The 25,261-nt window shown below is 39.6% G+C and overlaps 1 protein-coding gene across 1 annotated transcript in view; it reads left to right on the plus strand.

Moving 5' to 3' along the window:
- Positions 1-25,261, plus strand: part of LOC140240932 (uncharacterized) — an 88,809-nt gene that overhangs the window by 36,194 nt on the left and 27,354 nt on the right. Inside the window, exons 3-6 of the mRNA XM_072320703.1 lie at positions 5,277-5,352; positions 6,004-6,147; positions 7,182-7,861; positions 8,606-8,849. Coding sequence (XP_072176804.1) covers positions 5,277-5,352; positions 6,004-6,147; positions 7,182-7,861; positions 8,606-8,849 — 1,144 coding nt within the window. The remainder of the gene's footprint in view (positions 1-5,276; positions 5,353-6,003; positions 6,148-7,181; positions 7,862-8,605; positions 8,850-25,261) is intronic.

Raw genomic sequence — 25,261 nt, forward strand, 5'->3', positions numbered from 1 at the left:
TTGGGAAGAGTGTTAAGGGATTGGTGCGTAGTGTCTAGTGGATTGTGGAGGGTTTGTTTATAGGGTCCATTGGGCAGTGATGTACAGTACGCAAAGTTTGTACAAGCCCTTCTGCAGAATTTAGGGCTATTTCGCCCATGTTGCCTCTTTTGAAGAATTCCAAAAAGAAGAGCGATTACACTGAATGATGTCCTGTTGATGTGTACAGATCCCTTTCCAGTTTGGACACTAAATAGCAATGCTTTTTAGCCATGATTATCGAAGAAATAAGATGGGCATTGATAACAAACGAAAACAGAAAAACTGACCAGAAATGAATATCATTTATTAGTGGAATTTTCTTTGCTCAATTTTCCACTAATATAAGACATTGATATCGGTACAAGGGGAACGTCAAACATTAGCATTCAGGGCAGACAATACTGCTGATAAGTTTCTGAAATTGGCAGAATTCCCAAACTTCAGAGAGGCATCGTGATAAGTTTTTATTAGCTTTTATTTTGTCAACTTAATTCCTTTTCTTGTTTCAGTTTGAACATTTGTCTTGAAAGAAAAAAAAAGCTAAAGTTTGTTTTGAATCATGTTTACTTGTAGTTCAATTCCAAAGTTTCTGACATTGTAAAAAACTGCAAAAATTACAGAAAAATAAGGAAAAACTTGTGTGTAAGTGTGTGTGTGTGTGTGGCTGGGTCTGTGTCTGTCTAGCTGTCTGTCTGTGTGCCTGCTTGGGTTTACCATCATGTAGTGTGGGATGAGCTCTTGGGACTGCTTATTGGATGATTATCTGTGTTAGTTTGATAGCGCAGTTAAACATTTGAACCCTTGAGAGCACACATGTATGATGATAATGTCATCTTATCATTTCATCAAGTGTAGAGGGAAGAGGGAAATATGAAATCATATTCGTTGTGGTTTAGCCAAACTTGTCAGATTGTCTGTGATATGAGGAAAGGCAATCTGATACCAACTTCCTCCTTCTGAAAAGGAAATGAAAATACAATGTGTATATATGGAGATTCTTTGAGGGTTGTCAAAAGAAAGCAACTACAGTTGTACTCTTTGAGCCAAGATCGAGTTGTCATCTCTGTAGAACATGCAATCTGATATTGTGACATGGTTTTAATCTGTGTCACTGTCACCATTTCCAGGCATTTCAGTGAACTCCTCGAGACTCAATTTGTGTTTGATATCAGTGAAATAGATATGCTGAGAATAAATGGTGGGAAAATTCAGGTTGATTTGCATCAAATCAAAACCAAAGAATTAGTCATAAGGCAGCCATTATTGGGTTATAGTGCTATACAGTTCAATTTTATCATACAGTGTATTGTGGATATTCAGCCCGCTGTGCTGTTGCTCAGAGGGGATTTTATCATTTGTAGCATGCAATGGGCGAGTTGATTGTCTGCCAGGTACTCCCTCCACTGTGCCTCCTTTCATGCCGTCTCCAGGAGCCGAGCATCCTTGGTTACCATGGAGATGGCTTCCTTAGTGATAAATTCCCCTCCTGAGGTATTCAAAGAATGAATGGAATTCCCTCCGCTTGCAGATCCGCAGCCTGCTCGTACACAGTTTGTAAATAGTATGGCATTAAACCGGCATACGACCCTTCCACATTGTGCCTGGTTTGTGTATTCGTAGGATTACGTGCCCAGCGTGCTTTGCCTCGTACTATCATCGGTTGCATTTGTGATTACCACTGCGCAGACTATAACCGCTCACATTGCATCCTAATTGATGTGTCAATAGGCAGCCATTATCGCAGTCAATGGGAGGCATATTAATGAATCTATCATCAAGATGTTCCTCTCCCATCTAGCTCACAGTGAATGGAAATTAATGTATTTCGATCAATGGCCACATTTGTAGTACCCTACCAGCCCTGTGCAGTGTGTTTTATGTGTTATCAATTCTGTCCTGTCATCTAGTGCAAATTAATTCTGTTCTTTGTTGTTTTCCTCTCTAGATATATTTTGTTTTGTTTTGTTTTTGTTTTTGTTTTGTTTTGTTTTGTTTTGTGTTGTGTTTTGTTTTATTTTGTCATTGGAAGAGCTCTATCTTTAATTTGATTCAGAAAATTTAATTTTTTTTTTTGATGGTCAGAAATTTTTATTTCTGTAGTGTGAAGTATTCACACTGTATTCCTAATTATGAAAAAAGAGTTACCCTCTAAGAAAAAAAGTGTTCTTGACTAAATTGATCATTGATAAAGAAAAAGCAGCAGATCAGTGGATTTTTAGGCAATTAATTCACACTTATGTGTATTGATACATGTATAAACCATATTACATTTTTAGGGTAGGGATCTTATAAAAGTCATTTGACTCTGAAGCAAGATATCAACTGTGTAGAAATTGTTTGCTGATGTGCAAAGGAAAAAAAAAAACCAAAACAGAATATCAATACTGTATCCAGACTTTTTGTAAATTATTGATATCTCTATTCTTTTATGATTATTTGTCAGTATGATCAATGTTTTCTTTTAACAAGGTCGCAATAAGAATGCACTTTTAAAGAAAATGTTGAAGTAGTCACAGGTGTATTCATTGGCCCGAATTCACGAAGGTGGTATAAATGAAACCACGGTTTAAACCAGAGACAAAAACCATGGAGTACCAAGTGTCGCACGGAATATTTCGTTAGGAAATTGGTCATTTCGTCGACAAAATGAATATTTCGTTAACGAAATTATCATTTCGTACAAGAAATGTTCATTTAGTTACAAAATGTTGCCATTTCGTTATAAAAGAATAATTTCATCGACGAAAAGACTGATTTCGTAACGGAATATTCCATGCGACACTTGGCGCTACATGGTTTTTGTCCATGGTTTAAACCATGGTTTCATTTGTACCACCTTCGTGAATTCGGGCCATTGTGTTCAAGATAAATTGTATATTGTCATTTGTCAAAATGAGCTGTGATGGAAACCAAATGAAATGCAATGTATGACTTGCATTGATTGTGGTCAGATGGTCAATTTAATTTCCTGGTCAGCATTACCCCAACTATGTTACATAGTTTTCTTTGTATTTACTTTTTTTCTTCTTGTGTTCATGCAGTCAGTCTGTAAAGTTGGATTCATGTTTTCTAATGATAGTCAGAGGTAAAAAGCATCTATCACAGCTTGTGATAGAATTTTACACCAGTGGGTTATACCAAAAAAAAAAAAAAAAAAGGCTCCAGGGAACTATTTTCCAATTCAAATTTGATCATCAATTTCAGCTGATGAACAATATTTTAAATGGTATCCTGTACACTTCTGTGGAAGAAAACTTCAACACAAAAGGTAGTTTGTGTAGCAGTGGTGTGTAAAACTATGTAGCAAATTGTGATGCGATACCAGGAAAATTATTCCCCAGGCTCATGTTCACACAACTATTGAAAAGCGAACTGTGATTGCTGGGCATACATACGAGTGCATGTGTGGGTTTGTGTGTACTGTATGTCTCTATATTCTGATGCGTGTGTAAGGCATTTAATTGTATTGACACGACATTTTATCGTTGAACATTTTGTCGTTGTTGGTTTTGTTTTTGTCATGTGTAAATGCTACTTCACATTTGTGTGTGTGTGTGTGTGTGTGTGTGTGTGTGTGTATGTGTGTGTGTATATCTATGTGTGTATGGTGTACAATAATCTGCCTGTAGAGGATTTGGAAACTGCATGTACATGTATGTGTTGTTGATAAAATCAGCGTCATCATTATACAGCACAATCTAGAAGTAAATATTGTTACTATTCAAAAGCAATTCCAATTTTGAGTAAATCTGTAAAAACTTATATCACAATAAGCCTGTATGAAATTAAGCTGTGGTAGGCGAATGCTTTTTGCTGCCTGTGAAGAAAATTACACATTTATGCAAATTTCAGAATTATTATAATGTGCTTCCTGCGAGAGAGAGTCATAGATATTCCAAACAGAGATTGTGTTTGTTCTTCAGTCATGAGTGGCTGCAATACCGGCACCCTTCTCAGCGTCATATTTGTCTCATTATAATTCAGCCTTTTGTTAGCAGATGTTCTGCTCGATAAAGTATGTCTAATTAGCTACATGACATCCATGCGTGTACATACATGTATGTCGTGACTTCCTGCCATTCTATTTGCACAAGCTGCCCACATGTGTTGACATACACTCTCCAACACTCTTCAGTTGTATCGATTGGAAAGCAAACAGGCCGAGTGGTCTGTAACAACTTACCCCCTCTTGAGGTCAGATTTGGACAATTAATCACATCCAAACTGCAAACTGCAACTGTGTACAGGGATATGTAGATATTGCAGACAGTTTAAAAAACAAAACAACAAATCCCACCTCCATTTTTTTTTAACGTGAAATATGTGCCCTAGCAATTGTCTGAGATAAATGAACATCTTTGTTCTATTTGTTTGCCCGTTTATATGCATGTTTTTTATTAGGTGATCCGAGTATCCTCTCGGATCACTGTACTGATTCTTTGTTTTTCTTCTTCTTCTTTATTTGTCCTCAAAAGTTGTGTAAAGGTTAGCTCAGAAAGTGCTCTGCCTATCAATTCCAAACTTATACCATATATGTATCGTTTCCCAAAGACGACAGAACTAGTAAAATCATTGTGATCAGTCGACCGTGACGTCACTATGACATCATTATATGAAAACACATTTTCACTCATATCTCATTAATGGAATGGAATTTTTCATTATTATTATTATTTTTTTAGTATTTTAAGTTTGTCCTAAACTACCATGCAATACAGTAGTACCAGTACTTGCATCTCAGACTATTATGTTATGTCTGAGAGTGGATTAACATAGGATCTGTAACCCTTAGGACATGTAATCACCTCATTGAAACAAGATTCTACGATGAATAATTACATTCCCAAAAATGTTTGTGTTTCGGTGTCTAACTTCTCTTGTTTTAAAATATCAATAAAGGCGTACATGTATTGAATAGTTGACCAACATATAAATAATTGAAATATCCTTGGATCATTCCGTCTATAATTTGTCAACTGACAAGAACTGTAAATCATATGTCATTGTTATTTTCTTGATCCAGTATTATTCTTCTTTGCCAGGCTATTTGTATTTAAAAGTAAAGTACTAATATAATCCCCACCCGGTATAAAAAGTACGGTGACAGTGATGTGCTTGTGATGTGTGTAGAAACAAAACAAAACAAAAAAAGTTTGTTTTGTGTGTGTGGATTTATCCTCCACTTAATCAACATGCTTCCTTTCAGACAGCCTATAACTAACCATTTCTGTTTGTATTTCTGTTGTTCCTTTCAGGCTACCATACCGCAGACAGTGACACCGATTCAAGTTACAGCAGACATGATGGAACAAATGATGATTCCCAAAGCAGGCAAGTCAAACTCAGTCTTTTATTTTAGTGTCGGCGTGAAACTGAAACCCAAAACTTCGCGAGAAGTTTCTTTATGATCACATCAATATGCTACATTGCTCCATGTGATTACAAGCTGTAGAAAAATTCATTTATGGTAAGTTAGATTTAAAACTGTGTCCAATGAACTTAAGAAATCTCCACATATCTTTTTTTATGTCCATATTAGTGGATGACTTTATGAATCTATTATGCTATTTAGTTTTTTGTTCTGTTTTGTTTTTGTTTTTTGTGGGTTTTTTTTTATTACATATTGTACTGACCCAGAGATGACATCTCAATGCGCTTTGTACCCACTGGAGAAAACACTATATACATATTACGATGTGCTTATCAAATATAAAAAGGCATCCAGTTCACACTAGAAGGAAGATTCCACAATAAAACTCACATGTTGAAAAAACAAAGCAGACTATTGTAGAGGGAACTTTTCCCACATACAAACATTGTCCAAACCTAACCTGGAGAATGGATTGTCTTGAAAAAATGAAAATTTGGTTTGTTGTTTGTTATTTTTGTTTGGGAATCCCAGATATGAATGCTTATTCTACCATATCGAGCTGTCAGGCAAGACATTAACGGTTTTAATTTCTGAATTTCTCTTTGCCTCAGACATAACTCCAAGAGACCGCTCCCTTCCTCCTTCCGGTTACTGTCCAAGGGGAACAGGGAGGGGCCCATGAGGACCACACCCAAGGGCCCCAGTGGACCCCTCAAAGCTGATCACAGCATACAACCTTTTACAAAAGAAAAGAGGTTTGTCACTTCTCATGCCAAACATTGGATGCCAGATTTCCTTTATTTCATTTGAAAATATATCTTGCCAAGTTATGCATCTTTTTGGATAATTCATTTTGTTTTTGTTTTTTGTTTCTTGTTCATGTATTCAAGGTACCATGAGGAATGAGAATAGATATTACCATGTATATTATCATTGTAAGTTGTTATCAGTAATGAATGAATCCTGACAAAGTGAAACATGTTTATTGTCACCATTGCATACGTGTCTTTTGAGGTGGTGCATTCTGTGGCATACTGCACTACAATGCACAGATAAAAGTGTACGCGCATGTGTAAGCAGTGTAGAGTTGAAATGATGTCTCATTTGTCTGAAATGCAGTGAAAGATTGTGCGACCAAAAGATGAAGGAAACTGCCTTCAGAATTGTCATGTACATAAAGGTGTGAGGATGATTTTTTTTTCTGCTGCTAATGCACAACATTGCATCAGTATGTTGTGAAGAAATCCAAATTATCTTTTTGATATTGAAAACTTTTTCATTAACCCAGCATGTAACTCCATGGTTAAAGGGATGGTACAGTTTTGGTTGACACCTACAACATAACTTCAGGTTTCTAGCATTTTTTTGGTGAGATAATGAGAAACCTTTTGTAGAATGTGGAAGAGGATGTAATTCCAAGAGGAATTCAACTTATTTGATTAAAATTGGTTCGGAAACGGGTGAGATATCCAAAACAAGGCAATTCTAATAAAAGGTGGGACCCACCTTTTATTACGATGGCTGTGTTTTACTTTGTTTTTGGATGTCTCGGCCATTCCAAAACTGAATTTTATCGAACAAACTTTGGATTCCTTTTAGAATGGTACGCTCTGTACTATTTCATATGTAGTTTTTTGGTATCTCGCACAAAGTTAAAAGCCCAATCCTCATCTCCACCAATACTATACCAGCCCTTTTTACATTTTGAAGGGTGAAGCAATGTCAGAGAATAAGTTCATGCAATTGTCTTTGTCACCGTAAAAATCTTCTTCTCTCCAAATGTGTCAAGATCACCCGACAACTCCCCTAGAGATCTCTGGGCTGAGCAAGGAGCGCGTCCCAAGCAATATTCTTCCACAGACTCCTTAGAGACGGAGCAAGTTACTCACATCGTATTTCAGGACACGCCTATCCGCAGCGAGCCTGACGAGAGGACGCCCACGTCCCGGCCGACCACGCCCTCAGCGCTTCGCAAGTCTTCGCGCCCGCCCTCGCCGAGCAGATCGGTCAGGTTCGACGACGACACAGACGGATCGTACGACAGCGACCGCCGCGAGCGCAGGCCGCACTCCTGGCAGGGGAGCAGCAGCAGAAGGAGCGAATCTCCCTCAGGCGGTGTCAGGAACTCGCTGCACAATGGACGCCACCCGGAACAGGAGGAGATGCCGCTGTACGCGACTGTCGACAAAACGCGGAAGTCGCGGAGGTCCCAGGAGCAGACGGATGGTCGACGGTCCCGTCATGATGTCTGGACTAACGGTGTGGAGAAAGAGGACCCATATTCCACCATCAAGGACAGTGGTTATTCAAATTCGAGTCGGAGGAGGACTAAAAGTGAAAACGACTATGAGGAAGTTAGATTTAGATCGGAAGACGAGACGAGAAGCGTGCCTGGTAGCAGACATGGACAAGTACACGGTGACCAGAGGCATGGGTCAGGAGACTCAAGAAAACGCAGCTCAAGTAAAGGTTGGTGCTCCTCTCTCTCCTCCTGAGATGGAATAACATGGGATGTAATGCCAAATAAAAAGGCAGGAAACTCCTATGACATTGCTTCCATCCATCAAATTCTCTTTTGATGCAGTGAGGAATGTGCTATGATAATATTCAATGTGATTCATCATGTCGGGAGTGGCATTAAATAGAAGAATACCACTAAAATGACAAAATGTATACATACCTGGTCCATTCAGATGTATATATTTTTTTGTTTTGTTTTGCTGTTCGTACTGACTGTATCAGATATATACTATGAAATGAAGAACTCCCTTATAGTTAGTATGAGATATTACAAGCTATACTGTATTCTGATTATTGGTAGTTCATTAGTGTTTGACATCAGGGATCAGTGATAGTATGAGAGCATTCAAGGCCCAAGGGGAAACAAAGTCGTATCATGCAACATCGAAGCAAGGAGTCAAAATCAAATGAAAATTTCTGCTTAATATCCCAATTTCAATCATTTTATTCTTCAAAGAATGTGAGTTTGGAATTGTCTTTGTTGTCGTTGCACAAGAGCAACTCTGAAATTGACGGTACCCAAGTATTGCCTTGCGATACACATGTACAACATACAAACCTGACTGTATTGTCATCATTAAGATGATAGCATGTTGGCAAGAGGTAACATCCGGGATGTGCGGTGGCATATCTAACTCTTGTGTTCTGAATCATACTGAATTGTATCCGTATCAAACTTCTTCATCTCCCAAGACTCTAGGACGTCCAGACCCCCCTCCCCTAGTTACAACCAGCCTCCCTATGCAACGGTAGACAGGTCAGCGTCCAGACAGGCCGGTGGACCGGACAGTTCGGCCACGCAGCGAGGCGGTCCGGGCCGCGGCCGGACGCAGTCCCGCGAGAGTCTCAACTCCTTCGGCAACCCCTGCGTCACTGAGGCGGACAACTCCATTGAGCACCTTGGTTCCAGTCGTCTGGATGACTTCCCATTCGCAAGGTATGGAGGAATGATTTCCTTTTGAAGGTCTAAGAGACAGAAAAAAAAAATTGCATGTTTGCAAGATATGTATGTTTTCTTTCCTCAGGATCAGTGAATAGTGACTAAATGTGGCAACTTGAAAGAAGCTCCTGGATCAAGAACACAAAATAGTCTTGGAGTGACACAAAAGGCTAAGGATAGCCTGATGTAACAGCTATCACATCATTCAATCATTATTCCTGCAGCAGGAATTGGTACTCAAATCTAGTTGAAGGAACCAGGCTCACAATTCATAACCCAGCCATTCAATCACCCCCATCTTCACAAAGAAATCACCTTCATCTCGATTTTATCAGCTTTATTCCGTCACTGTCAGTTTTATTTCAGGAACCTTTGTGTTTCTGCCATAGAGGAGGAAGAAATGCAAGACCAAAATATATTCACATTAACAAAGAGATATTGAAGATGAGAGACCAATTTTTGTGTGCTTTCAGCAATTTAATCCTCAACCTAATTACTTTTCTTGTTAGAAGAATAAAGTCTATAGAAATTATACATCTATAGGATAGTCACTAGTACCTTAACTTGGTGAGTGCTTACATGTGTGTAATGGATGCCGTAGCTGAATTCTTGTCGTATCTTTGCAGGTTTATTAATCACCTTCAGCTCAATTTGAGTAGAGGAGAAAAAAAAAAAGTGCATACACATTAGGGAGTGTCCTAGATAGTTATTCTGCTTCCCCCTTCCTGCTACGGGGGGTGTATCACATGCCAAAATGTGAATAATTAAAGTCCGCGGCAGCGAGCCCTAAGCCGCTGGAAGAGGAAAGTCACGATCAAGTGACCCCTTGCTCCCGGCGAAGGTCAGTCAGGCGCCTCGTCCTCGTCCCCCCGCATCCCCCTGTCTGATCCCCCCCCCCCCCTCCCCTCTGACATCAACAGCTTGGGTTGCGTGCCATGGCGACGCCTAATATACACATCTTTCTTTTTTTTCCCTTCCTTTTCATCATTTGGGGAGGGGGACAATGTAACGCCCACCCACTTCCTCTTAACAGGAAGTGTGACATTAATGTCAAGGAAAGGTATTAATTAATATCTTTCCCGCCTGCATCATATTCGTGGAACTTCTGTCAGTACTGAAGAAGAATTCTCATACAAGGTGATAATTTTTTTTCCTCAGTCTCCCTGAGACATGCTTGTTGTTGTTTTTTTGTTCTCTTTCCACATCAGAGTGTCATAGCATTGACATATGATAGCAGACTGATCAGTCTTGAAGTTTGAAGGAATAATAAAGACCAAAGCAACGACAACAATGATAAAGGAGTAGATAGTCAAACTTTATCCCAGTCGTTGAACCTATTTATAATCTTCTTTTGACATGGCCCTAATGAGCTTTTTTTTTTTCAAGCTCAGCCCAGCCAGAGTCTAGAGGAGAAAGAAGCAAACGTGGCTCTCAGGATTGTCGAGCCAAAGAAACTCTCCAAAGCAGTGTGAGTGGCATAAACAAAGAGTTTTGTAATCTTGTTCGTAGATGTAGAGGATGTTCCTTATTACAGTAAGGTCACACGGGAGGATACCCAGTGGTCTAGTGGTTATGTTGCTTTCGTTTGCGGAGTTCAGGATGGTTGCGGATTCAAGCCCCACATCTTTTTCCTCTTCATCTATTTGTTACCTTCAAGGTTAATAACTTGATCTCTCCCTTCCCTAGAGCCATGAGAAATAATCCTCTGTTGTGTGAAAAATATCATCGTATTTTTTTGAAGGAGCCGTAATAAAAAGCGGGATTGCAACTAAATTTGGATGCCCTATATCATCTGATGACATTTACTGTTGCCAGTATGTCACGACTGTTGATTTACCACCAATGTATTCCTGAACGAGAAATAACAAACGATTCTCTAGTTTTCAGTCCATACATATGATGAAGATCAAACCTGTATTCATAGCTAGTATAAATGCATAAGCCCTCAGAACACCAGTAAAAACAAACAAACAAGCAAACAAACAAACAAACAAACAAACAAAACAAACAAACAAACAAACGAAACAAACAAGTATCAACAACCCACGCCTTTCTGTTAGCCTTTGTAGGGAAATTGTCACATTTTTTTTTCAAGGCTCCTTCATACAGGCAGTTTATCAAGTTTCTTCCAGTGTGGCTCAGACATTTCATCAATAACTTGACAGGGTTATTGAGAACCATTTCTGACAGTTAATGGGTATGGGGGGGGGGGGGGGGGTTAGGGGAGGAAGAAAAGTGTCTTACTTTTAGCGTCTTACAGATTGTAGATACTCATAGTCAAGATGGTGCCTATTCATCAATTAATAATTTTCAATGGTTTTATTCTGCCTTCTTTTATCTCATTTGTTAAATCTTTGACAGCTACCATTGCAAGAAACAGTAACATTAAACATGTCCATGATATGTAGAGTTTTACCTTCTAACTACATGGAATGGTGTCAGAATGAATGGATATTAAAATTTCCACTTGTTCAGCTTCTGTGGCAGAAACAGGCCTGAATCTCAGTGAAGCTACATATCTACACTGAAAAATCACTTTCTTTTCTTCATGAAAAAAAAAAGCCTGCCCTGAACAACATTCCTTCTTTTTGATCTCTTTCCCACTGAATGTTATTTACAGTCTCAAACAAACATATAAGCACATACAGTGTAACACATGTTTCAGAATTACCCTGACAATTCCTTGCCGGACCAAAATAGTTTCTTCACCTGTTAGAAAACACAACATCTGCTGGGACGTGACTGTGTTCAAGTAGAATGTTGCAAGGCTGAAAGTGAAAAAAAAAAAAAAAGTTAAAAGATTGGCCAGAATCTGCAAAATGAAAGACGGGTTGAGGAAGTTCTGTTGTTTTTTGAAGTAAAATCTGAGAAAAAAACAACAACACAAAGTGAAGTTTCACAAGAAGGTAGACTTGATGCAGGCCTAAATGCTGCATGATTTGGGAAAATAAGGAGTGATTAACTTTTTTTTTTTGCACAGCATTGTCAGTTTGTTTGTTTGTTGTTTGCTTGGCTTTTTTTGCTAGACAGGAAGTGTGAGAAGTGAAAATGCTAAAACAGTTTTCTTCTTTCCAAAAGACTGATAAACATCGCTGCAATCTCTCTGTGCAGGCGTTACATAGTCTTCTTGGCTTTATCGCTATCAGCACTTTTTTTCTCTTTATTTTGTTTTATTTTGTTGGAGGGAAGGGGGATATTAAAGGCAGGGGCACGTAGCATCACCGGCATTATGGTTACTTTTATAATCGGGAGTCTGCACTGAATAATTTGGGAGTGAAGTGGATTACGGGATAGAGGGAGGCATCAGGCATCTATATTAGGCGATCAAAAGCTTTAATGTGACGTCGGGCTGGGTGTTGTGACACGCATGTAGGTGTGTGTGTGTGTGTGTGTGTGTGTGTGTGTGTGTTAGTGTGTGTGTTAATTGGCAAGAGAAGGAGAGAGAGATGGGTAGAGAGAGAGAGAGAGAGAGAGAGAGAATGGAAGGGAGGGAATGATATTGCAGAGTTCAAAAATAGCTTTGGGAAGGTCATGGGGCTCGACGGGTTAAGTGCTCTCCTTCGGCTAATGCAATTAATGATTCTTGAGGGTTGTTAAGAGAGGAAGCTTTCCTCGTGCTGCGGACAAACTCTGGAATGACTTCTCTTGTTCTCTCACTGTCTTGCTCTTCCGATGCGTTGGGTCGGTTGCTTGCTGCTGTTAGTCTATGATACAGATGTGCTGTTCATTTTTCTTGCGAGTCATCCCCCCAAACGACAGCTTGATACGTCCCGATTTGTAGCTGGTAGCAAAGAAATGAGGGGGGAAAAGAGTCAAGTATGTAGCATTTGGTTTTCTTCACTGAGGAGAGACATCGATGCAGCTGGTGCGACTCACTCCTGACAGATCCTTTCATCAGTGATCCCCCCCCCCCAACCTCCATCACCCGACCGATCTATGAACTTGGTCAGAGGGAACCACACGCGCCGCCAAACTTGTGCGACAGTACTCTCTGTCTCTCTACTTTGCTGTCACTTGGGTGTCGTCTGTACCTCTAGTCACACCGAGTGGGAACCAAAGGACACAGTTCCTCTGATTATTGTGTCATACAACATTGGCTCACTGAATTACAGCCTCCACATATCCCGTACCTCTGGACCAGTACATTTGGAGTAAACCCCTCTTGGTGGATCAAGAAAACTTTTTTTTAGTCACTGCTTATTTCTGCTATCCTGTGCAGAATGTGAAAGGATACTTGCCCCTTTTTTCCTTTTATTTCCCAAAATTTTGTGGTACGTCCGTAGTTGAGTTTCCATGATGAATTGCTCACTCTTGGACTCAAAGGTGGTCTGCACGCCAAAGAAGAACTTAATATCCCCCGTTCAGCTCAGTAGGAGTAGACGGTACATCCACCGGCCCTGCACGCCGATCCAGAATCTCGTCGAGTACCCCGGAAAGGTGCGCCGCGGCTGCAAGCGGAAAACTAGGTAGGAGTGCTGCATTGATCATCGTCGCCTGTTTTTTTCTTTGTTTGTTTCTTTTTGGGGGCATATTTTTCAAGATTTACATGAACTGGACTCTGCAGTGACAGATTTGAAAACTAAAAATGCCCATCCTTTTAATCTCATATTTCAAGTGTCTTTCCTTATCATATTCTCAGCAGAAGTGTTCCTTAGTTTTATCACCTTGTCACAGATATGAATTCAGTCAACTGAAAACAAAACTTTGCTCCGTAATGCATCAAAGAGAAGGACTTAAACAGTATCTGTAGAGTAGTCTAAGTAGCTAGATGTTGAGTTTATATACCTTAACTCATGAGTGTTGTGTAAAAATTGTAACCATGCACAAAGTTTACTAGTTAGCTAAGGATGAGAAATGAAGAAAGGGACCCTTTCACTCCGACAAAATTTAGGATGAATTTTTGTAAGAAGTAAATTTAATGATGCATTTTGTTTTTGTGTGTCAATCATGTTGTGTGAAGACATTATTTTTGTAAAAAAAAAAATAGTGCTATATAATGCATCACTTTGATAACCTACCATCTGCAGTATTATCAGATTATCATCATCAATTCCAACATCTCCACATCATTAAAGCCAACAGTAATATTCAGTATTTACCTTTTGTATAATTTGATTTTTTCCCCTTGATATATTTTTGAATCATATTCCTGTATTACTGGAATGCATGTATTATTGTCAGTTAGTGTTTGGTACCAATGCATCTGCTATGCATTGCCTGCTATAAAGTCGGCAAACATACAGGAGTAGAACATTATTTTCTTTGCTTAATTAAGAGAGATTAAGGCATTGCTTTCTGTATGATTCCATGTCAGGTTACAAAAAGGGAAAATGCTGTTTGCCCTACCTTTTCTGTTAACATCTTTCTGACTCATATTGTTTAGCCCCTCCCCATCCCACCCCCTCCCCCTTCTTTTTTTTTTTTTTTTTGTGGTGGGGGGGGGGGGGGGGAATGGGGTCGAGGAATGGGTAGAGATCAGATGATGGTGAATGACTTGTGTCCACTTCTCAAGATGTGATTCATATTTTCTTTCAGGTGTATGCCAGGTTGTCGGAATACCCTGGACAATACTCGAGGATAGTGTTTAAGGTTTCGGCTGAAAATAGCCGCAGCATGCATGCCATGAGGGATGATGGAAGAGTCCTGGACTTTGGGGGCGGGGAGGATGGAGAGGTTGCTTAGGGATAGGGTGATGAGGACAGAGAGGAGATGAAGATGGGAACGGGAGAGATGGTTTGGAGTTTGGATGGGCAGAATGAAGAGGAACAAAAGGAAGGAGTGTTGTTGTTTTTGTTGATGCTTAAGGGCGCTTTATTCAGTATTGAATGTTTACGGCTTTATCTTATATATAAAGATTCACACTCAATAATTTTCGGAACAAAGGGAAAAACAGATATTCCAGTACTAGACAACTAAAATAATAATCTTAATAGTAATTTGGGGCAGGGAGCAATCTGCACGCCTATATGGTTGAGACAGAGTGGAAAGGGAAGAAAATAAGGACATTCCAGAAGACTAGAAAGATTGTCAGACAGTAAGGGGGAAAAGAGTAGAGAGAGAGAAAGATAGAGATAGAGAGAAAGTTATCGTGTATGTGTGTATTTGTAATAGATAAACAGATATATGGGTAGATGGATGGAAAGAGACAGAATGAGAAAATGAGAAAGAGAGGGAGAGAGATGAATAGGAATCAAGGAGAATATTATTGGAAAAGAGAAGAGATGAGAGATGGAGGGAATGAGAACACCAGAGGGGTGGGAATGGATGATGAAACAGATAAGAACATCCAAGGATGACAGGAGATAATAAAAATGAGGCATAGGAAAAAATGGAGAATGGTATGAGAAGAGAAGAAAGGATTGGAGGGAAAACAAGTTTGAGAGTTTAACAATAGAGGAGGGGAAATGGAAAAGATGTTAGGATGGGTCATGTCGTGTAGTGGGAGAGAAGGAAAGCTATGCTCTGGAGTCAAATGATGTGGGTGGAGAGACCCAGATTTTTGGTGTCTCTGGGGTCTTTTTTTTTTTCTGGTACTTGTGTATATCCAGGCAAACTTTACCCGATTAAAAAGGCCACCTTTACAATACACCAAGTGTTGAAGAGTTGAAAATATCATAACACTCTGGTATAAAATCTAAATCGGTTTGTGGAATTTCATTTTCGATGTTAAATTAAGTTAAACAAGTGAACATGTTTTATCACTGAAAAAAAAAATAAGGCATAGTGCTCTGACATGTAACTATTACTGGTAGGTGAGAAATATTGAAATAGAAGGTTTTGACAGCTATGGACGTGACCCGTGTATCTTCTAGCATCAATCCCTTTTATTCGTATGTTTTACTTTCTAGAATAAAACAACAAAACTTGTGTGTTGGAGGGAATGGTCCAGCGTGTAAAATTGGTGACAGAGGAGCATAAGTGTCATTGTCTTCCAATGATAGACAGAATAACGGGGAAATGGAGAGATAGAAGGAGAAATTAAATACAAGAAGAATGTCAAATCACTCTGGGTGCATCAAACTTAGAAGCTCAACAGAGATTGCGGCAATCTCTTGGGGGTACATCAAACTTCGAAGCTCTACAGAACTTGATTTATCATAGAATGGGGTTAGTTCTAACTCTTGACTCTACAACATTTTTGTGTGAAACAACATGCTCATTTAATACTTTCAAACATTCTTCATATCAAGCATGCACTCAGAAATAACTCAAGTGACTGGCACTTTTAGCCTAAACCAAAATACATTCAGAATTCACACACAAAAAGACCCCAAACAGAGTGACATCAGCTAAATGAGGCGAGATTTAGAAAAAAAAGAAGAAGACGTTTTTAAATTATGTTAACTTGGCCCTGCCAATTCCCAGATACTAGATCACAGCAGTTGGTGACTGATTGAATTTACTGCAGCGTATGTGATGAAAAAATGATTATGGCTGTTGCAGAAAGATTCCAGGCCATGTCTTTTTCCCTGTTGAAATAATGAAAAAAATGTATGAAAGGCACTCTAGTGGGTTTTTTTAAAGTCTATTACTGGAAAGCCAATACATAAATTGTTTATATATTTTAATGGCTAGCTTCGAGGACAAATAATTATTGTGGAGGCACGGCAGTCAAGTCACTGTAAAGAGTAGAACACCGTAGAGTCGGTGCTGTTCGGAGAATTGTCATAGATAGTCAGCATTAGTCAACATTTACTGTAGCGCGTAATTGAGTTTGTAATTTATACAGTTTTGTCTGGTTATAAATCAAAATAAGAAGAATATCAAGCTTGTTTAGATCAATTTTAATAGGAAATGGGCATAAAATAGCACTTGTTGTACATTCTGGGCGAATGCCGTCCTGCACCGTCCTGCACCCTTACTGTTTGATGATAATATATTTTGTCACAATATCCTTGAGAAAAGAGGTTTTAGTGGCTTTTTTTTTTCTGTACCAGTACTTGGCCATGAAGAGTCCACTCTCTATGTGAGTAATAGCTCTTCTGTGATGGCTACACTGATCTGTTGCTACTGTACTGACCTGTTTTTATTCTTGAACAGTACCAGTGTGCCGCATGCTAAAGGCACTTATGGTGCGCATTTTCATTCCTTTTTTTTTTTACTTCTTTTTTTTTTTCTGTAAAACAGAGTTGCACATGTTATAAAATGTCAGTGTTAAAAATCAAGGAGAAAATGAGAAAGTTGCCAATACAGACAAGAAAACAATCCAGAAAAGTGTAAGGAGTCATAAGTGTGACCTAGAACTGTAACCTTTGATAGATATTGTGGAGCATTCTGTGAGGTACATGTTGATGTTTTTTTTTTTCCTTTGTTACATTATATTAAGGTGTCGGTAGCTTGATTTATTGATGAATAGACATCAAATAGGCAGAGACAATTATTTCGATTAGACAGCTGGTCAGACTGTGTTGTGAGTGTATTGCAGCATAGCCCTGTCCTGGCTGGACAGCTGGACACTGGTCAAGGGGTGTCTCGAGAAGGCTGAAGTGTGAGTAGTGGAGAGAGGCTGGCCATGTTTTTACAGTAGATGGCGCTAGACCATGTCTGCTTCTCTTACTCTGGCCAGATTGAACCATCACCACATACATGGTGGTTATCCCTATGAAGCAAGCTATACCACAGTCTTATTGTTTCATGCCATGGATTATAAATATCAAAATCTATCACTGCTTTTGACAAATTTTGTATTCTTACCTCAATATGTTACATATTTTTTTTTTATTTAAAGTTTTCTATACTTAAATGTAAAATTTATCGTGAGTTTCTGTTGTATGGAAATTTTTATGATCCTGACAAAGTCAAGAGTAGATCGACTTCTATTTCATAAATCAAATTTCTTGAGAGCATGCAATCTTTTTAAACTTAATGCATATACATCATTGAATAAAGCTACTTTTTGTTAGGAATTTGTTAGGAACAGTTTACTCACTAATCCTGACACATATTCCATTAGGGAATGGCTTTTGATACAATGTACTTCACTTGTTAAATACATTTAAAGGCATATTCAGTACAATATAGGTTGCAATTATTGCTGTGTGCTTTAGGGAAACACGGCCCTGAAATGAAATGAGCAGTCATTTTCGGTAATTCTGGTGGTTCCTTTTGGGCTGGGAGCCCCAGCATGCTACATATCAGCAACCCAGCAGGTTGTTTCCACTTTGAGGATACCATCAATTGGTAGAATCTTTTAACAAGCCCCATCCTTCACTAACAATCCCATAGAATCATTTTAGTCAAACAATTTGGAGCACAACCAGTTCTCATCCTAGTGACCGAGGAATGGATTTGGAGACTCCATTTCATTAACAGATCACAAGTTCTCTATCAAATAGTGTGCAGTGATTGTCAAATTTATTTGTAGCAATTGAAATGCTAGTAGTGGTAGTAGAAGCACTAGTAATAGTAGTATCAGCAGTGATAGTAGCAATATGTACAGCTGTAGTGGTAATGGGGGTGGTAGTAGTTGTGGAAGTACATGTACTATCACTTAAAAAAAAGTTCAATTTTGTGCCTTTCTGACCAGTGAACCAATGGGAGCACCTTTAGAGGTACAGCTTTGCACCTTTCTGTTCTGAAAGGTGCAAAGTTGCACCGGTAAAGCCAAAAGTGCTTCCAGTGTGACACTGGTAAAGGTGCAAAGTTAAATCTATCTTTCATGATGGAGTGTAGCAGTCTTTATGGTACAGTGTAGATGTATAATTTGTGGTACACTTGTAGTATTATTTCTAGTATTGCTGGTAGTCTAGAAGTTGAAGCTTGAATTAGGGTTGTGATGTAGGTATAAAGACAATGAAGCTTTAATGTACATGCTAGTCATATAGGATCACAAGTTTCCTCTTCAATTGGTCTTGAGTTTGACCCTTTAGTCATTGAGTCACCCCTCCCCTTCATCAGTAATATTCTAACAGCCGTAGGATTTATTCTGACCACTTTCTCTGTCACCTTGAAGAAAACAATCAGCAATCGCGGGGTCTTAGTCATTCAGCGATGGCTTTGACGGCTGCTGGCAGTTTCCACAGGGGTCACACCCCATTGAAAATATACAGGGCATTTAGAACACTCAGAGCCCCATTTCATGAAAAAAAAAAATGATATGATAGCGATTCTTACTGGAATGGCAATTGTCATGGTAATGACAAGAATCCAGCTTCCTGATTGGCTGTTGCTACGGGAAGTTGTCATTCCAGGAAGAGTTGCCATCCTAACATCTTTTATGACATCAGGCCCAGGAGTGCTCCTGAACCTCTGTAAATTCAACTCTGTAGCCTTGTACACAATGTCCAAGTGCCTGGTGCTTCTAGTCACATCAGTTTAATCACGCATCATCCGTGTGGCGTCCCATCCTGGTTTAGGGTAAATGTAGTCATATATGCACTGTACACACTGTACAGATGATTGCTTCAAAACCATTGTGATAATTTTCACCAAGGATTGCACCATCCTTTAACTTGAAGTCAAGTGATTTGGGTGTGGTCAACACTTCAGTCCTTCCCCATCTTTCTTTCGGTGACATCATATAGATGGTGGAACTGGTCCATAACTGTGTGTCAGCAGTGCACATAATTATACAATTTTCTTCACCACAGTGGGTCGCCTTCAGTCTACAAACTGTGCATGTAATCAAATCTAGGTTATCCTCTCTTCATTAGCAGATTCTTCAATCAATGAACACTTCCTGAATAATCTTTACGCACTCTGTGGTAAATTGCCCAATCATGGCTGCAGTAAATTGAAGCTTTTGACAGCAGGCTCCAAACTGTTGCGACTGAAATGCATTTGATGCCTTGCAAAAATTTGGTTATGACTGACTGAGAAGGATTGGAACCCTCTCAGAATAAAATGGAATCATAACTTCTGATTAACTGTACAAGTTGTAGCCAATTTCTAGATAGAGAGAGTTGTTTTTCTTCGGTTTGAATGTGGTTGTTACAGGAGACTGATATTGGAATTTTCAATACTTTCTGTTATGGATTTCTTACATGTCATCATATCCTGCTACTGGTATTTATTCCTGCACTCTTTCATCATCTCACATTATACTTCCCTGCATTTTGAGTATCACTCCTCATGATTTCCCCTTAGCCACACTAAGCTTTGGCCTCAAAATTTCTCCTATAACCTTTGTAAGATTTTAAGACTGTCTGACAAGTAAAGATAATATTTTTTGTCTTCCCTTGATCAGTGAATTCAGGAATGTATTTGCTCTACAAAGCAAAGCAAAAACAATGACTGACTAGGGAGCTACCATTCTGTTGCAGTTTTCTGGTGAATTCAGCCTTGCTCCGTTTTTAACAGCTTTTGATGCATGCAACTATTAACATTTGACCATGGCATGAATCTTAACTTTCTCTGTTCCAAATTGTAGTTATTTGAGTAGTCACTCTATTAATCTTCATTTGTGACCTGTTACAACATAAGGATCTAAAAGTCGGGGGAGGACAATTTTCTGAAGATGATATGACATTATTCCCTTACTCTTCCACTTTAATTTCATATATAACACGACTCATAAAAGTACTCAGATATTGATGATTTTATTAGCCCATGTCGAGTGGTTTAGGAAATCAGCGTTTCGAGAAAACTGCCTTCAAAGTTTTCCTTCCGACGCTATCATGATCAAGGGGAGGCAAGACAGTGTTCACCTCTTGACAATAAGAAGGTCTGCTCATAGCAACCTCCGCGGCGTTCATTCAAGCTTAGCACCAGCGGTCTATGCATGACCAATCAGTAACCAGGATGCCACGCACTGACCAATAAGATCACTCTCTCGTTGCTAGGGGCAGAGTCTAGCTGCGCCGCTAAATCCAAATCTTCGGACATGTTCCTGTTCCGTTAAAAGTCGGAAAATCATGGACCAGAAAAACGCTTATTTTTTGCCTTTCCTCATTTAGCTTCTAAATTTTGGCAGATGATAGATGATACATTAGACTACAAAACTATGCCAAACACAGAAATCCAAATGTTTTGACTGATTTTGATGATCTGACTTCAAACTTGATTTTCTTGACTCAGCCGTCAGCGACTTTAGGATTCTTTTGTTGTGGTGGGTCACATTTAGTCTCCTTCCTGTTTCTGTCTGTGTCGCCCTCCCCTTCCTAGTAGAAGGACTCAGGGGGGAATCCAAAGTTTGTACTTTCTGTGTCCAAGGATGTGAGTCAGAGTACGAGATCAAGCTATTATGTAATCGACCAAGGATCAATCTCATCTCTAGCTTAAGATCAGTTAACTGACAACTTGAAGCCGGCTCAGGTAGTTTGTGTCATGCAGGAATAATATGCACACTGGATTTGCCGACGTTGGACACAAGAAAGGTCGAGATGTAGTGCTAGTCAAAACGGTTACCGCGAACAGTCTGGATGGAGGATCTCTGCCAACAGTGACGATGCCAAGAACACACTGCATTTGTTTGGCACCCGAAGTTTTGATGGTTCAAAACCCGAAGTTTGTATGATTCAGGAGGATGCTTCTGTACAGTGCCAGAGCAAGTTGCTGAATGCTGACACTCATTTTTTTCCCTCTCTTCTCTCCAGCATCTGCTTTTCAGCTTGTTATGCAAGTATCTACATCTCCTTTCCTTCCAGCACTTCTCGTACGTGAGCGAAAAGATCAAAATCGATTCTGACTGCGTAATCAGCTCGTTTTGAGCGAGGCCCGAGCTGTTACATGTTTTCTCCGGCACATAAAAGATCGAGGTGTGAGCCCAGCCAGGGAGGATTCTAATGATTGGAAGAGATATCGTAGGGTTCTGATTTACAGCTCTTCCTGCAGCCTGGAGACTGCGTGTTACCTTGGATGTCTACCACTTGCCTGGGCTAGCTGACGGTGAATTCCTCTACTAATCACAGCAAGGTGTTAACTTCTAAGTGGAAGCATTTATTAGCAGCAGGAGTGAATTGTCCTCCGTGAATGACCCTGTAGGTGTGAGTGTGTAGAAAGGTCCAAACGATGGCATATTGTGTCCATGTTGCCACACCTCTGACAATATACCATTCTGGAGCACTCAAATTTAGAAGGGTTAGCTGAACAGTGGAATGTGATCAGCTCCATTTTGGCAGTGTGATGTTTGGAAAGTTCCATTTCAAAAGGTGCACTTGTACAGAACTGTCACAATTTCTCTCTTTTGCGGATTAGAACGTTTTTGCTCTGACTCAACGTAAGCACATGTTGCAAAGCCATGGATTATTTTGCTTGATTTGGATTGCAGAGCTGATTGGACCAATCAAAAGATCGTGCAAGGAACTGCTCCCATCAATTTTGTCCTTTTCCAGTACAGTTGCCATTTTTTCCCAGGATGCCACCGGCCGAGCGAGATATTTCGCAGAAATGCGACGGGCAGCACCGTCTCTCCTGCCTGGATCTCTCCCACCAGAGCCAGACAGACAATAATAAGGCATTACAGGGCCGCCCTCCCATTCAACCCCCGTTACGGACCCACTGCAGCAAACGACCGTCCCCTTGTTCGGTCTATCGGCGGTACGCCGTCATCAACCACACGAACCGGCGGCTACAGAACGCCAGCCCTGCCACCACCCCGTTCAGGGAACCAAGTAGATCAGTAAACCACATGTACCAGCGGAGAGAGTGCCGACCAACCTCCATTGCATCCTGCATAGAGTTGTAAATGAAATATCACTATTATGATCATCTCACATTGAAATTTTCTCATTGTGCATGACTCCAGTACATTCACCTTAATTTGTGTTATCTCTGCTTGTGTAATACATTAACAGAACTTTTAGCTATGTGATCATTTTGGGGTCTTTGTAAGCAAATTTACTTGCATTTTTTTTTCTCCCTTCACATGCATGATCCTTCACCCATGTTTTCTGATCTCTTTTATCAGCAAGGCGAGCTGTGACATGTATCCCACAAGTCCATTCCTGTGCACATACTTTCAGTTTTGGCTGTAGGATAGGAATCTCCAACCATTCAACCAAATTCAACAATTAAAATGCCTGCTTGATGGTGCTTCATCGTGTGCTATTCATGATCACACACTTACGAGCCTGACAGTTGTAGCAAGTTTTGATTCTTTTCTGTGCAGTTCAACCTCTCCTGTCTTTATAGTCCCTGTCCCACAATCCTGTCATCTCCCTGTGCTATCCCCAAGGATCTCCTACCCTGGATAGTCAAGGGATACTTCCCCCTCATAGCTTGATCAGACTCCCTGAAGGGAGGGAAGGGGGGAGGGGGTGGTTAGATACCAGAACCAGTTCAACCATCACTCTGCACTCCCTCCCTCCTCCCTACCCACTTCTTTATATTGAATATTACCTTTCCTTCTCCCCCAACTCTGCCTTCCCAGTACCCCCCCACCCCCCACCCCCACCCCCACCCACCCCATGACAGACTGACACACATAGCTACCTGGGATATACAAACACAGCTTCACAGAAGTCGCATCATTACCTGACACTTTCAAGGGGATGATAAGATTAAAATAGCGATAAAGCTGTCAGTGACCGACTTGTCAGGACGATGAGGCGAGGATCGGGTTCCTGGTTATCGTGGGTATTGTCAGTTCTCTTGAGTCGCACCATCCAAACAATGTGCAACTTGAACTTGTTTAGATTGTAATTTGGGGCCCTCTATCAGAAAGACAAGGTTGAAGGTCACTTTTTATAGATAAGTAGAAGATATAAAGCGGATATGACCAAACGCTTTCTGTAATTTTCAGTAAACACTTTCAAGAAATTTTGATTTTTTTTTAACCTTTTATTATCATCTTCCTCTGACTTAGCAAAAATAGCAACAAAACAAAAAACAAAGCATTACTTGACCTGTATTTGCTGTTTGTTTTCATTCTTATTCATCACCGGACCCTTATTTTGCATTTTGATATTCATTTCTTATTTAGGGATGATGTCTATTAATTCCATGCATATCAAACTGTTGATGAAGAGCCAAGTAATACATATTTTTAATTTTGATCATTTCTTCTTCTTTTTAAATGGCTATCCCATCATCCCCCAAATCATCATCCATTTCAAACAAGGCAACCCTTTCCGACGGAGAGGTTAGATTCAAATTGGCAACATCCGAATATATCTCAGTCATGTGATATTTTGTCATTTCTTTGATGTCGCCAACAGCCATGGGAAAGTGCAAAATCAGAATGGTACAGTGTATGCCAATTTCAAAGGTTATTCTTCTCAAAGTAAATTGTATGCCCTAGCACAGAGAGTGGTTGTGCTGTAGTAGTCTGATCTGAAGTTGTTTCTGTCTTGTTTGATGCGCAGGCAGATCATGAGTTAAGAGATAAAAGGTTAACCTTCTGTGATTATTGACAGTGCTTTTGTTCTGCTTGAAACTCTTGACTTGCCCTATTGACAAATCTTTAATATAAAAAAGAAAATGAAAAAATAAGTCTTCACTTGGCTGCAATGAATGCTGCCCTCGATGTCAGATTTTTAAATTCTCCTTTACATCTCATCTGAGGTGTAGTGAAAGGGAAGACGAATGAGTGAGAAGGTGCCTACTACTTTGATTGGAGCAGTTGTTGGAAATACACCACTTCCTTCGGGGGATTAACAAGGGAAATATTGGACAGAATTGGCTAAATATAGCACTCATTTTTTTAAGTTGTTCTAAATAGCTGTACGGCGGCGGTTTGAGTGCAGCGAGTGTTTCAAGGCAGGTGACGGGAGAAATCTGTAGCGGAGTTAAAATCACAATGCACCAGATGTGCTTTTTCATGGATTGACAGAAAACACAAGCAAAAACAGACAATGCCACAAAAACAAAAGGAAAGTGAGTTTGCCAGCCATATTTTTACTGTGACACGACATTGCTCCTGCAGCACTTGCTCCAGTCTTAATTTCTCCAAGGACTATTAAAGGGTAAGGGTTTTGATAAGGTTGTAGGTTTAGTTTGATGTGAGGATTGAGATTAAGGTTAGGGTTATATTTGTAAGTAGAATTTATGTTTGGCTTAGCTTGCAGATATTTCAATGGGGCAATTATCTCAAGAGCAAATATCATATAACCATTTTTACACACTAACTGTAGAAGAATTCCCTTCAAACTTCCTTATAAAGTGAATTGAATGAGGCAGGATTTTTTTTTAGTTTTGGAAACTTTGCATATGTCTGTTAATTTTGATCACATGACAAAACTGATAGAGATTTTTTCCCTTTTTGGAGTTTTTAAAGTGATGCTGCTGAAGTTACACCACAAAGATTTTATATTAAACTTAAAATACAGTTTGCAAAGTTAGAGGAATATGATTACCTGAAAATTTGAAATGAGTTGTTCTCCAAATTTACAAGTTTGGAATGCATACCGTATTCAATAGAAGGAGGATATCTAAATCACACAGGTGGTTATTTTCCAGCATTTTTCTTGTCTTGGATTTCTCCCTTTTACAGTTTATACCTGCAAATAACTTCACACTTTCATTGATGATTT

This window comes from Diadema setosum, chromosome 17, assembly GCF_964275005.1.
Source record: "Diadema setosum chromosome 17, eeDiaSeto1, whole genome shotgun sequence".
Lineage (NCBI taxonomy): Eukaryota > Metazoa > Echinodermata > Echinoidea > Diadematoida > Diadematidae > Diadema > Diadema setosum.